General features: G+C 39.4%; 2 protein-coding genes across 4 annotated transcripts in view; one reads left to right on the top strand and one right to left on the bottom strand.

The window, feature by feature from the left end:
* AMN1 (antagonist of mitotic exit network 1 homolog) overlaps positions 1–18,538 on the bottom strand; it is a 469,636-nt gene that overhangs the window by 427,568 nt on the left and 23,530 nt on the right. The gene's annotated exons all lie outside the window — the stretch shown is intronic.
* The window catches only part of LOC138722177 (protein bicaudal D homolog 1), a 305,608-nt gene that overhangs the window by 274,940 nt on the left and 12,130 nt on the right, over positions 1–18,538 (top strand). For 2 of the 3 annotated variants that reach the window (XM_069860071.1, XM_069860079.1), the window contains exons 11-13: positions 1,512–2,004; positions 12,321–12,410; positions 14,506–14,651. In XM_069860071.1, the coding sequence (XP_069716172.1) occupies positions 1,512–2,004; positions 12,321–12,410; positions 14,506–14,651 (729 nt within the window). Of the gene's footprint in view, positions 1–1,511; positions 2,005–12,320; positions 12,411–14,505; positions 14,652–18,538 lie in introns of those variants that run through there. The other variant, XM_069860158.1, reaches the window with a different exon arrangement.

The following is an 18,538-nucleotide window of genomic DNA, read 5'->3' as shown; positions in this document are numbered from 1 at the left end:
TGTGTTTTGGACTAGTGGTAGCTGAGTTACTTTTTGGCCAACATAATTCATTAAGTACACCTAATATCTGTCCAGTGATTAAATTCTCCTCAACATTATGATCTCTACTTATGGGAAATTTCCATAATTAGCATGTGAGTTCAGGAATCTTATGCTATGACTATTGAAACAATTCCTGTTTTCTAAATGAACTCAGCTCACAAAATGTGTCTTCCATGAAGGTGAACTTCACTTGTAATTACTGGTCTTCAAATGACTAGGTAGTATGTTTATGAGCTGCAAACTGTGATTGTCAATTATGATAAAGTATTTTCATTACTCTGTACAGCCCATAAACATGTAGTCTTGGTAAAGAGTTAATTAAACATCTTTGCTGTGTGCATGCAATTGAAAAATGTAAATCAATTCTATCTTAGATTTAAGCTTTTTTTTAAAAAAAGGCATAATCTTTATACAACTAAATGAAAGCGGATTTAGTTTTTTTATTGTGTGGTAGATGATGATGAAGCTAGTGTAAGATTTTTTTGAGCTTTGTGTACTGAAGTGCAGAATATGCTCACAATATTTCTATAAACTGTCCTATAAATAATGAGTAAACATACAATTTATAAACAGCCTTCAACTTTCCAGAAGATTAATGGTCCGTACTAGGAAAAATATGACAGAGGGACAGTCATGGTATCATTTTGCAGATTGAATATGGCTTCTTAAATGTACTTAAGACAAAAAGGTATAGGTTTTATTTTGATTCCAATGATTTTTTTTAAACTATAGTGAAGCCAAGCACTTTTGCAGAGTAAGCTAACATTTATATTAGCCTAAAATTCAAAATCTCAAAAATGTGAAAAGAGAAAGGGATAGTGAAAAGGTATGAAGAAGTGATAACATATGTTCAAAGAGGAGGTAAAATATTGAGGAATAAAATTTTCAGCAAAGATACAGCCTGGCAAAAGGACATGCTAAAATAACAAAAGCAAGGAAGAAATGGGATAAGAATTTAAAGCTCCTCTTCCAATATGCTGAACTAAGGAAAGGGATGCTAAATATTCTTTTTTTTTTCATGCATCTTGTATAATTAAAGGCTAATTAGGGTACAGGTGTTGCTTGTTAGTTTAGGTATTGGACTGCGACTTGGGAGACCCTGATCCTTTCTCCTTTTCTGCCTATAATCTGGGCAACTTTGGGCAAGTTGCTTTATAGTATATTAGTGCCTCAGTTCCCTTATCTGGTACATGTAGCTGATTATATTGCCTTCCATTTTATATTCTCATCCCTCTTCAGTTTCAGTTTGTAATGTATCATTGGATGATGCTCAGGGTTTCCAGTAGGAGATGCATGTTTGTGTAATTTAATGGGTTAATGCAGTCCAAGTCTTAATGACCTGATCTTCCTAACATTAACACAGGAAGAAATGGAGGAATTGCTTATATGGTGCAATTTTCCTACTTTTCATAGTAGAGCTTTTCTATAATGCCATTTTTAACTTTTCTCTGTGTTCTCCATTTTGGTAGTTTTAGCCCACTAAGTCCTAGTGATTTGAAGAAAGATTCCTCTGTTCTGCATATTTCTAAATCTCAAGGAAGATATGGGTCAACACCACCACCTCAGCCAAAACTCCCCTGCCAGCACCCACTACAAAACCAGGGAAATAGTAATACCAACAAAACTCAGGTTGCACAGCTGCACACAGCCAATGGAGTAGTAGCACAAGACCAGACAGAAGATGAAGACAGGAGATTACCTGATCGTGGCTCCACTATGTCCACCCCAGTTCCGGATGATGCCGTCAAGAGCAGCTTGATAAATGGGGAAAGAGAAAGTACCTCCAGAGAGTCACTGCAAAGTGAGACAGCTTGTGAAGGACAGATGCTTAATAGCTGCTGCAGGACTCCAAGCAGTGATACACTGCTCCCATCTGAAAATGAAACTCTAGCAACTACTGCTAATGTGAAGAAAGAACCAAATGAGGAAATCAGCAAACAAGATCAACCTGTAGAAACAAAGGTAAAAAGAGAAAATATTTCTTTCTTGCTATATTACCCCTTTGTACATTTTTTTAGGTTTTTATTTACTAAAATATGCTTTCTAGAGCAGATCAGAAAGTTGAAAATCTTTCAGTTATTTTTCTTCTGAAGCTGAAAATTTTTTACTGTTTCCTCTACCCTTAAACAAGGCTATTTTATAAACAAAACCCAGCAAATTTGTCTTAAACTACAAAAAGAGAGAGAAAAGTTTGACTATCCAGTATCAATTCAGTGATGATGCTTCCGAAACTAGTGAGCAAAATAAGCGAACAATCAAAAATGTTTTGTCAATATTTTTTGTGTTGGTAGTTTTATGCTGTTAGCCTGGAAAATTACACAAATTCCAGAGCCAGGCGTGTGCCACCAAAAGGATATAGATGCTTCTAACGGGTTGTCAGAGTTTAGAAGGAAAAAAAAAAAGAGGAGAAAAATATTTTGCTCTTATTTTCCCTTCTCCATTTATTTCTCCTATTAACTATCTAAAAGTTAAAAAAAAAAAAAGTGAAACTGAAATATGAGTACACGTTTAGCACCATGCTTCAGCTGTGCTAGACTGCAAGGGACATGTGTTAATGGTGTATAGAAAATCAAATTGCACGTGTAGTAGACTGCAGCAACAGGGCTTCAGGCAGAACTGTCATGTGAATCCGTTACTTGGATCTAGTTGTCAAGTCAAAGCTGGAATGGCAGTGGCAGCCTGCTAGCTATCAGATAGATCCATGGTTCAGAGTATACTAAATATATGCCTCTTTAGCAAGGAGACTTGCATCATGATGAATTTGAGCTTCCTCATAAGGAGTGTTTTAAATAATTAAGGGAAATAAGTGGGTGGAAGAAAATCTGTCTCAGGAATTTAATTGCTAAAAAATTGTGCATATATCTGCTTCTAAAAGTTTGATTATGCAGTTACCATACTGAAGCATTGATGACTAATAAACATCATTAACTGTTCTGGTCTAGCCATGCTATGAGCGAGTCATGACAGAGGGGGCTGAGCTTGACCCTGTCAGCCTTCCTCTTCACTGCAGAGCCAAACAGCTGAGCACTGATAAAGCTCTTCACTGCCTGTCAGGAGTACACCTGCATCAGTTAACTCCAGACCTCTCTGCCCTTGAATTTGGTTTGCTAGGGGTCAGATATGTACATGCTTGCAAGTAAACTCTGTGTCAGGCAAAGGTGGGTTTCAAATCTTTCTGTATTACAGGATAAAATATCCTAGGTAATGACAAGAAGATGCTGGCATGTGAGGGGGGGTTCTGGTTTGTATGGGGGGTTGTTTTTGCCAGTAATGAATGAGCATTATGATTCCCATCTAAGCATAAGCCTGGTAACAGTCCAAGGCACCTTTAACCTGCCACACCTCCCATTATGTTTCTATCTCCTGTTCAGTAACGCCTGTTTCCCGTGTCCGTGCCAAGAAAGTGCTGAATGCTCTGTGCGCGACGATGTTATACTTGAATCCAAGTCACACAGTAAAGTGCTGCAGCGTTTTCAGGAAGAAGCAGAAGTGGGAGGCAGTCCTATTGTAAAGTCCAGGAAGGAAGTGGGCAAATACTAATGGCAGCAATCTCATCAAAATCTGTCTTTGAGCTGCTGGGTGACGAGCGCATGTGATCTGCCCTGACTGGCCAACAGTCAGATTGTCAGGTGTCTGTCACTAGAAGTATTGTTTGCTAGTGCTAGGAGGATAAAAAACAATGACCAAAAAAGAGCAACCAACCAAAAAAAAACCAAAACCCAAAACCAAACAAAAAAGCCCCAAATAACCTACAAGAAACTAAACTAGAAGACCACCATTCAGGATGACTCTTAGGTCAGAGCAGCACTTGCCAAGATACCAGCTCACTTGCGACACGAGCACATCTCCTTTAGTTCAGTGAAATTAAGATCTGTGTCTACCGCAGACTGATCTAAGGGCCACTATTTACAAAATGAAACACTGATTTAGATTGGTTTAATGCAGCCTCTAGACTGAAGTGGTCCCTGTGGATGTGCTGCTATGCTGTCTGGAATAGGGGGAGAATGGTGAGGAGCAGGAGAGGTCTGTTAGAGCTTTAAGATATTACCGTTTCCAAGCAGGCACTGGGAAGAAGCAAGAGTATTTATACAATCTGTTATTTTGATAAGCGCTCACTTAGTCAGTAACGAATCTTCAAACTGGCATGCAGTACAGCTGAACTAGCACTATACAGACTAACAGCACTCTTTTGCCCTTTTTAATTAGCAAGTCTAGGTGCAAATGATTAAAAGCAATAGGAGCAGATGCATGTGAGTCATAGAGAAACTTTAAATTGCTTATCTGATATATAAACTTCGATACTGATGCAAAGTATCATCTTTTTCTCCTACAAGACATATTTCCTAATTCAGGGAAGAAAAGAAAGTGGTGCTATTGCTTTGTAAATGCATACCTGTAGAACAGAAATAATCAAAGTTCACTGCTAGAAAGGGTGAATTAAATTGTGGAATGGTGCAAAACCAGAGAAAAAAACCAATTGCTCTTTAGACTCGGAAAAGAGAGCTTATTTTGAAATAAAGTTGTTCTGACAGTTCGGGGTTTTTTTTATTCCTCATTGCTGTAGATTTGACTAGAAGTCATATCCTTGCAGGTTCTGGAAAAGCAGACTAAACTTACTGAATTTTCCAGTGTTCTTGCATTTTCCCCAATGACCAGAGGAGACCACCCAGCCAAGGAGAAGCAGCTGATGAGCTCTTCTATGAACAGCTGGGGTTAATCTCTAGATCAGTGCCTCTCGTTCTTGTGGGAGACTTCAATCTGCCTGATATCTGCTGGGTGTACAATAGAGCAGAAAGGAAGCAGTCTAGGAGGTTCCTGGAGTGTGTGGAAGACAACTTCCTTGCACAGCTGGTGAATGAACCAACAAGGGAGGGTGCCCTCCTGGACCTGCTGTTTGTGAACAGAGAAGGCCTTGTGGGGGATGTTGGCAGTAGGTGGACGCCTTGGACAAAGCGATCATGAGATGATAGGGTTTTCTGTTGTAGGTGGTTAGCAGGACAGTAGCACTAAATTTCCAGAGGGCAGACTTTGAACTCTTCAGAAGGCTGGTTGGCAAAGTCTCATGGGAGACAGTACTCAAGGGCAAGGGAGCCCAGGAGGGCTGGGAGCTCTTCAAAAAGGAAATCCTAGCAGCTCAGGAGAAAGCCATCCCCATGTTCCGGAAAAAAAGCCAGCAGGGGAAAAAAACAGCTTGGTTGAACAGAGAGATCTTGAGTGATATCAAGAAGTAGAGAAATGTTTATGGGCTCTGGAAGAGGGGACAGGCCTCTTGGGAGGACTACAGGAGGGAAGTGAGATTGTGCAGAGAAAAAATCAGAAGGTCTAAGGCTCAACTAGAAATCAGATTGGCAAAGTCTGTGAAAGATAACAAAAATCTTTCTATAAATATATCAATAATAAAAGGCGGACTAGGGAGACCATACAGTCCCTATTGGACGCAGAAGGAACAACAGTGACAGAGGATGAGGAAAAGGCTGAGTTACGTAATGCCTTCTTTGCCTCAGTCTTTAATTGTAAAGAAAGTTGTTCCCTCTGTGTACAAACCCAGGAGCCAGAGGAGCAAAATGAGGCTCCCATGATCCAAGAGGAGGTGGTCAGAGCCTTGCTTGCCCGACTAGACACCCACAAGTCTATGGGGCCGGATGGGATTCACCCAAGGGTATAGAAGGAGCTGGCGGATGTGCTGGCCAAACCCCTTTCCATCATTTTCCAACAGTCCTGGAAGACTGGGGAAGTTCCACTGCACTGGAGGCTGGCTGATGTTGTGCCCATCTACAAGAAGGGTGGCAGGGAGGACCCAGGGAACTACAGGCCTGTCAGTCTGACCTCAGTGCCAGGGAAGGTCATGGAACAGGTGATCTTGAGTGCTATCATGAAGCACATGCAAGAGAACCGGGTGATCAGGCCCAGTCAACACGGGTTCACAAAAGGCAGGTCTTGCCAAACTAACCTGATCGCCTTCTATGACCAAGTGACTCGGCTGCTGGATGAGGGAAAGGCTGTGGATGTATCTTCCTGGACTTCAGTAAAGCCTTTGACACAGTTTCTCACAGCATTCTGCTTTGGAAACTGTCAGCCTCTGGCCTGGACAGGCACACACTCTCCTGGGTGGAAAACTGGTTGGCTGGCTGGGCCCAGAGAGTGGTGGTAAATGGTGTGAAATCCAGCTGGAGGCCAGTGACAAGTGGGGTTCCCCAGGGCTCAGTGCTGGGTCCAGCCCTGTTCAATGTCTTCATCAATGACCTGGAGGAAGGTATCGAGTGCACCCTTAGCAAGTTTGCGGACGACACTAAGCTGGGTGGAAGTGTCGATCTGCTGGAGGGTAGGGAGGCTCTGCAAAGGGATCTGAACAGGCTGGACCGCTGGGCAGAGTCCAATGGCATGAGGTTTAACAAGGCCAAGTACCGGGTCCTGCACTTGGGGCACAACAACCCTGTGCAGTGCTACAGACTAGGAGAAGTCTGTCTAGAAAGCTGCCTGGAGGAGAGGGACCTGGGGGTGTTGGCTGACAGCCGACTGAACATGAGCCAGCAGTGTGCCCAGGTGGCCAAGAAGGCCAATGGCATCTTGGCTTGTAATCAGAAACGGCGTGACCAGCAGGTCCAGGGAGGTTATTCTCCCTCTGTACTCGGCACTGGTGAGACCGCTCCTCGAATGCTGTGTTCAGCTCTGGGCCCCTCACCACAAGAAGGATGTTGAGGCTCTGGAACGGGTCCAGAGAAGAGCAACAAAGCTGGTGAGGGGGCTGGAGAACAAGTCTCATGAGGAGCGGCTGAGAGAGCTGGGGTTGTTTAGCCTGGAGAAGAGGAGGCTGAGGGGAGACCTCATTGCTCTCTATAACTACCTGAAAGGAAGTTGTAGAGAGGAGGGTGCTGGCCTCTTCTTCCAAGTGACAGGGGACGGGACAAGAGGAAATGGCCTCAAGCTCTGCCAGGGGAGATTTAGGCTGGACATTAGGAAAAAATTTTTCACAGGAAGGGTCACTGGGCACTGGCAGAGGCTACCCAGGGAGGTGGTTGAGTCACCCTCCCTGGAGGTGTTTAAGGCACAGGTGGATGAGGTGCTAAGGGGCATGGTTTAGTGTTTGATAGGAATGGTTGGACTTGATGATCCGGTGGGTCTCTTCCAACCTGGTTATTCTATGATTCTGTGTTTTACTTCTCTTATTTACTGTATTGGTTTGAAAGTCACAAACCACAAATATCACAACGAGAAAGACAGTTAAAAGTGGAGTTTCCTGCCTTGCAGCAGAAGCACCTTCTGTCATAAAATTCGGTTTGCCTGAAGTGCGGAGGCTGAATAGTACAAGGACATCCCAATCAATTAACATACTAAATAACATCTTGTGAGAAATCTGCTGCTAGAACTAACTGAAGACAAGATGACAAATGTTTTGGTGTTTATTGTGAGACTAATAGGAAAGAGGGATATAGACTGTATGCATGCATGTCACAGATGGGGAAGAATTCATTGCGCATCTTTAAGAATGTCCTTACTTGATGTCTCCTGTTTAATGGCAGTGTTGGGGGTCTGTTATTTCAGGTCCAAAACCTGTGGAGATCATCAATTTCTAAATGTAAGGTGAAGTTTTGATTTAAAAGAATGAAAGTTCCTTGCTAAATTAGTGACATTTTAACCACTGCAACACTTGAGAAAGAGAGGTTCTACCAGCTTCTTCCTGGTTCTACAATTTGATGCTCATCTTCAGCAACAGTAAATCATGAACAAAGCTGTTTATTGTCAGTACCCAATATAAGCATCTAAATTGTCTTGCTTTTCTTGGTTTTTTTCTTGGTTTTTCTTGTCTTTTCTGAAAGAAACTCGCCCATCGTTTGTGCAGTGGACTGTTGCATGGCGTTAGTATGCTAGAAGGTGGTGGTAGCATTCAGGACTTTCAATGCAGGCCTTGCAAAATTTAGCACATTCCTTGATTTCAGAAACTGAGGACTCAAGTGACTAAAGGAAACGTTAAATTCTCTCAAAATTTACTTAGGGAAGAAAGCTTGGGATCACAAAGCACCTATGACATGGTTTTAGGAAAGAAAATTCCACTCTTTTAATTTAGACTGATCTCAGCATTGCAAACAAACAAACACAACATAAATTGAATTATATTTGTTCATAGTCTACGTCTCTTATCCTGTCTGTGTGACTTAATATATTACAGCAAAGCCCTTAAGTACCTTGAACGGGGTTGAATCATATGCAGCTTCACTATCATGTTGGTAGGTATTGTTTTCTTCATGGGAGATGAGTTGGGTAAAAAGTTATGACGATGTTGGGATTTATTTTTATGTGAAGTCTGCTTTAAATTAGTGTAATTTTTGCAAGCTTAGAATAATGTAAAAACAGTGTTAGGAAATACGAATGCAGATGCAAAGAGCACATATCCTCAGCAGCATTTTTCATACTTCATCTTAACTTCAGAGTTCAGGAACATCAATAGTGATATAAAGATTCTGCAGATGTGCAACTAAAGGATATATAACTAAATCTAGATGAAATATTTATTTTAAGCATCCTATATAGAGACACAAGTTTTCAGTCCTGCCTGATGCACTTTGCAAAATGTTTGGATAGAAAGGGAAGTATGGTCTTGTTGAGTTTATTAATTTTGAAATACTTCAGCTAATAATTCATTCAACAAAAGAAATATCTTTTTCACAGTGTTGGAGATGATGTCAATGACTGACTTGAGTTATTGTCATATCTTGTCTTCGCTAAGCAATACATTTGGGTTTTGTTTACGTATGTATGCTTTAGCATATAAACCATTTCATTAAAAGAAATAAAAAGTTATAGTATTTGGAGTAGTTATGCACCATGCCAAATTTTATATGCTTATTGTCTAAAGAGATGTAACTAAAACTCCATTTTTAGACAATTTTTCAAAGGTTACTTTCTGCAATACAGGCAGAGCTGAGAATTCACTTCAGCTGCAGCCACAGAATGAATAGTAGTGTTTTATTCAACTTTCATATTTTATTTGAAAGAGATTAGAGTTGCTTTTTTTAAAATTGATTAAGTGCTTTAAAAAGCTTCTTCAGGCATTTTTCATTCTGCTTTGAAGTAGACCTCAGGCACCTAGTGCTACCTCACATTTCTGATATTTTGATCAGCAGTTGAAATCCCATAACAATGTGACCAATGTCTATATATCATGCTATGTGCCATTCCTGATTAGTTTTATACATTGAGTTGCAGTGTGTTACCGATTGTTAAGGAAGTTGGAAAGGTTCCCTGAAATCATTTGGATCTTGCACTTGAAGTGAAAGAGTATGTGTCCAAGTACACCTTGTAGACATTTTCGTCTCATTTCTTTTGTTAATGGCAAAGAACTCAGTATAAAGACTAATGGACTAAAAGCATAGAGAAATACTAGGAGAGAAATATAAAACTGTTCCAGAAAAAAAATGTGCCCATATCTTTAATTTCTGTTATCTTATTATCTTGCTTGTGAAAGAGGTGTGCTTTTGTAGTTATATCCTGTGAAAATAAAGCTTAATTTGTGAATTAACGCAGAAGTAAAATTCTTCTTACTGTTAACAATTAGATTTGATACTGCAGTTCTTTATAGATTTGATACAGTAGTTCTTTAGGGAAGCATTGAAATTCTCAGAAGATGAATACTAGCTTTGTGTTTTTCGCAAGTTTTAAAATTTCTTCTTTTAAGATTTTTTTTTTTCCCCATTATATCAAGATTTTTTTCAAGGCTGTTTCATTGAACAGCTCTGGTAATAAACAGCTTCATGTCATTCTCACTGTCACAACTGTGTTGTAAGAGTTGCTTCCTGCTACTCGGAATAGCCAAATTTGGGTCTGTGGAACCTGTGGCCCTTCTCGGAGTGTACCTGCTCTGAACCCATAGCTTGGCTGCTCCCTGTGTGCCTGCTCCGAGGAGGGATGGGTTGGCAGCTGGGGGCAGTGGTGCAGTGCAGCATAGTTTGTGCCTTGGCAGAGCTGGGATGGCTGCTATTGAGTTCCCTGAAAGCAGGAAATTTGGCTTAAGCTGGCTGTGGCACTGGCTTCATGTAATAGTGAGTCTTTCCACCAAATGTGCCTTGCCATATGGCATGGCGCTGCCAGCACCCATATGTCCGCCTGTGTGTCTTGTCCCAATTCACCCCATGTGCTCAGGACAAGTGGCTACCACTTCCATCCAGAAAAGCTCCACAGGAGATGGATGCTACTACTAGCAAAATAGCCTGTGCCCTATTGTTTCCAACAGAAATGAAGCTGGAGTGACTTTGTGGAAACCAGGTGTTTTTCTTTGGTTAGGATACCAGATAAGACGCTGAAGTGGGAGAATGAGTAGGGAGGAGGATGGAACTAGGAGTAGAAAACACAGCTGGAAGTTCATGTAACACGTGGGCAAGTTTTGAGGTAGTGAAGTAGGAAACTGAGGACTTCTCTAAAAGTAAACTAGTAATGTAATTCTGTTCTTGCACTGATCTAACCCTGTAGTTGAGTATTTTCACGTTGGAATAAGAACATATCACTGTGATTAAAGGCTAACTCATCTGTGGTGTGCCTTTTTTCCTACATAGAAGATGTCTGGACTGACCTTCAAGATTAGGAAGATGTGTAGGATTGATACTGAGAGGATGGGAAAGCTGTGGTCAGAGCATAGCAGGAGAGTAAGAGGGGTTTGCCCTGACTCAGGAGTGAGGATTAAATGCTTTCTCTGAATTACTTATTCTGTGTGATATTTTCAAGTCCGGTATGTGTAATTTTCCTTCTCAAGTAATCAGGTAATCTTCTGAAAACTGATGATTGGTTCTATAGCAATGCGTCAGGGAGAAAATGAGGTTTGGGGGAGAAAAAATAATGCTGAGGAACCAGTAGCCTTCATGGTTTTGTACCTCAAGCTCACATGTGAAAACCTTTGTAAATGGCTGCACTAAACAGCATGTGGTAGCTGCAATAGCTAATCCTCCAGCTCCCTGCAATGTCTCTTGACAGCATATGAAATGCTGTTCTGTAGGTTACTGTGGTTGCTATGCTGATTTAAACAGATTTAATGAACAGCTTTGAAGTCACTATTGAAAGCTTGTATTTAGGGAGGAGGCTTGCCGTGTAGCAGTGTGACTGTTAACACTGCAGATTAGAACTGAAATGTGTTCAAATTTGAAATACTGACTGAGTATTGAAAAAGGGGAAAAAAAAGCCACTGAAGTCCTTTAAGTGGAAAGAGTGTACTTTGGTGTTCAGTATTCTGCAAACTATCTTTATAAATGTACTTGCAAGTATTTATCATTCTCTTGTGAAAAGCAGCGTGCAGTTTGAAATCAGAAATAACTCTTTCAAGCTCTTCTGTATTTTTCATGAAGTCTTTGTATGGTTTGTCTAGAAAATTACCACTTCCCCATGAGCACCGTGCTAAGACTGCCATTTACTTAGAAAAGACTCAGATGTCATTAGATGTGAACGCTTTTCAGCACTAGCAGTAGATCTGGAAGAAAAATCTTCTGATTAAAGTGTCATTTTGTTGAATTGTGAGCACAAGGCATTTCCCTAAAGTTTTAATGTTATAGAAACCTGTGCGTTCATGGTTTGTTTTGAAGAATTTCTCATAGCAACTCATAATTTAATATTCTTACATATTTGGTTTAATATTGAAGTTTGAATGGATGTTTTAAGTTTACATTTAGCAGAAGAATCAAAAATACATTTTGTGGAATGAAAATCTCTGAAGTGAAAATTTCCTTTAAGGTGCTAAAGTGAATTCCATAAAGACCTAGTGAAAGAGTCCTCTAATTGCAATCAACAATTAAATCAGGAATGAGTATATCGATGAACATAAACCACTTTGTACGGTATTTTTCAATAATTCTATCATGCAAAGAACATGCAGTTCCAATAACTTTTGAAACGGGGGTGGGGGCGAACACCAACTAATCCCATCTGTTCCCTCTTACTCTGCAAATTAGTTCTTCCTGCTCTGAAATGGCAATGGAACTTGATTACCAGGAGGTGAGCTGTTGTATTAAGTAGAGAATTGGTGCTCTGACGAAGACCCTTATACAAAATGAGAAATGCTAAATGTCTTAGTATTTGAGTTTTACTCAGCAGTTTGATTTTTATCCTTCTCTGACTTTTAAATGTGTTGATTAAACTGTTGGAAAATTCGTATTTTTCAAAATGGGATGTCTGTGACTGAATGCGAAGCTTGGATTTCAATTGTCTTTTGAACTGTAAGGTAATCTTCTCAACTTTTTTTTTTTTAATATTAAATTGTTTCCTCCAGTATCTTAAGAGCTCTTCTTATTTTTCTCCAGGAGACAGATGAACAGAAACGTCACAAAATTGCCAGTGAACTTCTGCAAACAGAAAAAGCCTACGTTAGCCGACTTGACCTCCTAGATGGGGTACATTTTTCTTCAATTTGCTTTTATTTTCTTGCCTTGAATTCACATGAATGGCTGTACGTAAGTGTGTATATAAATTACATAAAAGGTAGTATGTTTTTCACATTTTGCTGACTTTTTCAGTCAGACATTTGCAGCTGCTGCATAACTTCCACTGTGTTTCTATTTTAAGAACACTATTCTTTAAAAAGTAATAGAATTTTGTGAAGAGTACTGGAGTAGGTTTTCTGTGTGTCAGTGTTACTATAGGCAATAGTAGTGTGAATCTCCTACTGGTAGCCCTTGCAACAAAGGCGGTGGATAACTTTATGCTCACGCATTTTGTGGCATCTGGTGACACAGACAAGAAGGGTGTGATCTTGTAGTACTGAAATTGCCTGCCCACTAGAAATTTACTAAATCTTTCAAATCTTTCAGCCATCTGAACAGAACTCTTTTTTTGGTTCTGAAGAGCCTAGGAAGATTCCCATTCTAAATTTTATATGCCTTATTTTCCCCACTGTATGCTTAGAATAATTCCTGCTGAAGTAAGCAGGAATTACTCTTCTGCAAGGAAAAATTTAAATTCTTGTGCTCTGTAGTCTCAAACTGATATTTCTTAAATGCTTCTCTTTAGTTCTTGCATATTTTTACTTTTTAAGCCTTGTTTACTTTCCCACGTAACACCTGCATCCACTTTAATTGGGTACTTATATCTATGCACTGCCTTACTCCATGATAGTATTCTCAGGCATCACTGTTTTAATTTCTCAGTCTAATGCCTAAGTCTTGTATGCAGTGTTCAGGAAAGAGTGAAAAGCATCAACTGATATAATAACTGTTCAGACTGCTCAAGGATCTAAGTAATCATCCTCATGAAAGTGGATCCTGCATTGGGACGGGTATAGTGTGTATTTTAAAAGGTAAAGTATTATAAAAAAAAGAGTTCTGATTTAGAGAAGGTTAAAAATGGAAAAGAAAAATGTTTAATTCATTCATAGATTTTTCTAGTGGGTCATGTGCAATTATTTTCCTTGATGCAATCATTAAGTGCATTACTCTTGCGCTTGTTTTCCAAATACTAACTGGGCAGAGTTCTGAAAAATGAGTTTCAAACACAGCTGCTCAACTGCTGCTAATGAGAAGGAAGGAGAAGACTGGGAAGGGACTGTTACGTTTCTAAACTTGGTTAAAAAGTTATGTAACCTTTTATAGTCTTTGAAGTAACTAGTCAAAATTAGCTAACTATCCTCTCGGAGGTGCAGCAAAATGAGCATATTTTAAAATATAAGTAAAAGTGTATGGCATTGTCTCTTTTAAGATACTTTTGCTGTCTCCACTGGGATCATCAGTGTTCCTGTCTTCAGAGTTTTTCTTCTTTCTCAAGCCTTTACCCAAACTTCTGAAGCTTTTTCTGGGGAGATACAATCTGTTCAATCATGGAAGAGGGAGATAGAGGCACCAGAGCTCCACATAAGCACTCTTTTATGTTATGTGCACATCAACAGCTGCACGCATCTCTTGTTGTTTTGTAGCTGCATCTAGCTGGGTAGAGCCCACCGATGGGTAAAATATCTTTATATTTTTTTAAGAGACTACAGTAGAGTCCAGTCCAAACTGGGACCCTTTTGTGCTTTAAATGGTATGTGGGGACCGTTCATAGTCTGCCAACTACTTTGATTTCAGAAGGATAAGGGGATACAGCATACAAGGAGTGTGGTTGGGCTAAATGGTGATCAGACATCATGCTAATTGAGAAGAAAACAAGAGTGGAAAACATGATGGGAAGATTGGGAAAACTTGAGTTGATCTAGCTGTTAGAACAGACAGGATGGCTGGAGTCAGTCCAAAATGGCAATATTACAGTTTGGCTTTCCTTATGCCTGCTCCACCTACAGCACTTTCCTGGCTCACAAGAAAAAAAAGGTGGAGCGTAAGTGGAGGAGAAATTTTTAAATTCTGGTGAGGAAAATACGATAAATGAGTTTGTCATTGTTTGTCAGTATTATTGAAATATTAATCTTGCCTCAGTAGGAGAAGGAGAGGTGGATAAGTACTCTTCCATTGTATAAAGATAATAGGCTGATAGGTTTGGGGCTCTTCTTCTGTATTGCAGGTATTCTATTCCAGACTTCTTGAAGAGGCCAACAGAGGTTCATTTCCAGCAGAAGTGATTAACAAAATCTTTTCTAATATTTCATCGATAAATGCCTTCCACAGTAAATTCTTACTTCCAGAACTTGAGAAAAGAATGCAAGAATGGTAAGAGGTGATTCACTGGTTAATGTACTACTAAAACCTTGTGTGTAGAAACTCTGTTACAGGGTTGAGGTAGGGAAGGTACCTTCATAATCAAGTGCTCTAGGCTCAGGAAATACTGTGGGCAGAACATCATCTGTTCTTCTACTCTTCATCAGGATCTGACTCAGTAGAGGATTTGCATCATTTGCTCAAAATAAAGGAGAAGTATTTTGCTGAAGATGGTGAGATTACTCATGATTAAATGTCTTGCTAAATTGGGGATTCAGACTGAAATTATGTACTACCTGATGAATTTCTTGCACATCATAAGAAATTGGGATAAATAGCATGTATTTGGTTTGTGCTCCCCTTGTAGCACAGTAACATTTGTCATTATTGCTTTCCATAATAAGATGGGATATGGGTTTGGTTTTCTCTGGTTTGGTTTTCTGTTTTAAATCTACATCCAGGTCAGGAATGTTTTGGGAACACTTTTTCCTCAGCTTTTCTTGACAGGACCTCTGTTTGGAGCAAGCAAGAAGGATTGCTGAGGTGTAAATATCCTCTGTAATGGTCATGTACTATTTTAGTATCTTTCTCCTGCCTTGGTGTATGCTCTTCTGGAGACAGTAAAATACAGCCATGCATTTTTTGTGTCATGTCAAAAAAAAGGAAAAAAAACCTCACAAAACATTGCTGTTTCCATAACTTCATTTTAAAACAAACTTCATTTAAAAACAAACAACCCCAAACTGAACCCAATAAAAATTTATGAATATTGTTTCATGCAGTTGTTTCACCTCAGCACCTGTTTGGTTGCTATATTCCATGTTATCTGGGGTTTATCATGAGAAATTGTAGTATTTATCCAGATATCATTTCTAGTTACACTTTCATAGAACACCTAATTGTCAAAATCACACTAAAAATAAAAAAATAATGTATTCTTGTGACGTATGAAAAAAATCTCGTACCACACAGTGGGACTTCAGACAACAAGCTGTATATTTATTGACTTTAAAATAGAATAGTTACCATGCACAAATACATGGTAGCCTTGTACAGTCTATAATGCAAGAAAGTAAATAAAACCTAAGCATCATGAAATGTAACGAAGTTTATGCCTTAACTTACATTCCTTCAGAATGACTGTAGTAAATCCACTCTTTTCTTCGGATCAACCAAAAATATCTACTAGGAAATACAAACGCCTAGATTCAAATAGAGTGCATTTTCGTGAGAAGTGGAGTTTAATTTAGTCCAAAAATGTTTAAAAAGACGCTTACACTATATTATGTCAGTGCTGTATATATTTGAAATGCAATTTGTGATGCGCTCTTAACATTTTACTCTAGGCACTTTATAGAGCGCAGAAGATGGGTTGCACTACCTTACATATTTGCAAAATGCTGAATTGCACACTAATAACATGTATAGTTACATAGCTTCAAATGTTATAAAATACTTTTGCAGATGAGCTTTGAGTGTACTAGTGCAAAACTAATAAATTGCATCAGAAGGATATTATGTTTCCTACATTTATCATGGAATCGAATCATAGAATAGTTAGGGTTGTAAGGGACCTTAAAGATCATCTAGTTCCAGCCCCCCTGCCAGGGGCTTCCCCTACCATGGGCATTGCTTAGAAACAACCTCCATGCTCTATCTGACACCACCTATTTAAATAGCCCTAAAACATTATACGTTTGGGAGGAATGAGAAGAAGGGGTCTGTTGAAACAAGAAATATCTGTTCATTGCTGAAAGAAAAATCTGCGATAATTTTGTCTCCCCCCCCGATTCTCTGAAACAAAAGCTTCTGCCACACAAAAAGTTCATTTTCATCAGCAGTTCCTTTAACTGGACATAGAAAATACTTAATTATGTTCTGTTGGTAGATTTAAGCACTGGTGCTGTCATTCGTTAACTTCCAATAAAAATAGCTGGATAAAAAAATCCCAACATTTGCCTTGAGTTGTGATTTGTTTTGAAAACTTAAGGTAAAAATAAATAGATTTTGAAACTGGGAAAGCAGATCAAAAGCAGATTCTTTTCTCTTAGAAGAAAAGGCATTGTGAACCTAAGCTTATGGCATCAAAATGTAGTTGTCTAGTAGTTGCATTTTGAATGAGTTGAGCAACAACTGGAGCTTAATACCTCTTCTAGAACATACAGCTTGGAAACACCGGAAACAGCCTTGCTGAAATATATTTCTCATGAAAAGAGAATAACAGAGCACAACAGTGATCCCATAATAAAATACCCATCTAACACTGTCTTTTGTAGCCAAGGACGACCAACAGCAGATACCTGGGGAAGAATTCAAGTACACAGCCTGGGGCTGGGGTGGTTGGTGAAGAGATTATTTCAGTCTTTCAACACAAAGTTTTGGAATCTGTGGCAATTACAGAGCTAACTTACTCATCTGATTTTTGCTGTGAAGCTGCAACTTGCAATTTTGTTGGATGCCTGTTAGCTTATATATCAGAAGAGAAAGCAGTTGTTCTGTAGCCACCTTTGCTGTGCCGTGATTTTACAGACCTTTGATTAGTTGTCTTGCAGCCGTGACAATTTTAAATGAGAAGCTACAAATCATAATTAGTAAGCTATTTCATATTTGAGTTCTTAGAATGGGTGTGTGAACGAGATCATGGTCCAATAACATAGGAATACGAAGTGTTTCTGTACCTACACTACAATGTGAGGTCCTATTTCTTGACATATATAATGATGCTCTTTGTTGTCTGGCTGTAGTGCAGTGCTGATTTGGGTCCATTGAATAGTTCTCTGTCTGATATCTCTATATTCAAGAGAACAGTAGCTGTTCTGGACCCTATGGCATTTAGAACTTCATATTTTTTGGCCCATGATACATAGTGTTTGTATATGAGATGAACTAGTTGTCTATACTTTTAAGTCCCTCAAGGGAGGATGCAACTCTTAGAAGGTTCTGCTTTCTGCGACTTCCCCTGTCCTTCCTGTTCTTTCAGAGCTCCTTGTGTGATGTGGACTCTGTCTCTCTTAACCTGAAATAATGATGAATGTGTGTTTTCACAGCTTCAATCTTTGGGCATATAAGAGCCTTACATAAAAAGTAGTTCTGAATTTTTTAAACTTCAGAGACAGTGAAATTTCCAGAGAAATTTACACAGTGCACTGTTTAAATGAGCTTCTATAGAGATCCAGGGAGCAGACATAGCAAACTCTTTATTACTTCTAGTTTACAAAAGTTTTAACATTTTCTTTTTAAGTCTCTCTAGTAATAATTGTGAAACAGTTAAGTATTACTTTTTGTGCCAGTGTCTTTAGATACAAAGGATTGCCACTGTCTTTTCTGATATAAGTTTTTTTGCAATGAAATGACAAACCAGGGAAATAGCATTGAGTGAATCAAAGAAAGGAGATTTTGGGTTAAATTGCTAGCTTGCCTTTTAAAGTATGTGTGTAGTATGTAGAGTGGTTGAACAAATACGTGAAGCTAATTAAGGCTAGAGAGCTTTGGTGAATTCTGAGACCAGCTTCCCACCCTGTCTTGTCTCCTTCTCTGGTTGCCAGGCCCAACAGTAGCTCAGACCTCTGCCAGGTCATACATAGATACCTTCTGCCCCACCAGAGGCAGCTGGAGTTGGACCAGCCTTGGCCAGTCCTGGCAATATTCACTTTTCAAATAATTTTTCCCTTCTGCATAGCTTTTTCCTCGGAGAAGCGGCGGGCTCGAGTAGACTGCTGAAATAATTGCAGTAGATTGCTTCGCTTTAGACCACTACCACAAGATTGATTTCAGACTTTTAGAATTTCAGAGGCACTGAGTTTCTGAGCCTGCACTTGAAAATGAAATGTGAAACGTTTTTTCCTACTGTTCTCGGGGATGCGTGTGTGCCATTGGATTTCTTTGTGTGCATTGAGTGT

Source organism: Phaenicophaeus curvirostris, chromosome 1 (assembly GCF_032191515.1).
Source record: "Phaenicophaeus curvirostris isolate KB17595 chromosome 1, BPBGC_Pcur_1.0, whole genome shotgun sequence".
Classification (NCBI taxonomy): Eukaryota; Metazoa; Chordata; class Aves; order Cuculiformes; family Cuculidae; genus Phaenicophaeus; species Phaenicophaeus curvirostris.
Note: the sequence above shows the minus strand (reverse complement) of the source record. Positions and strands in the feature narration are given on the sequence as shown.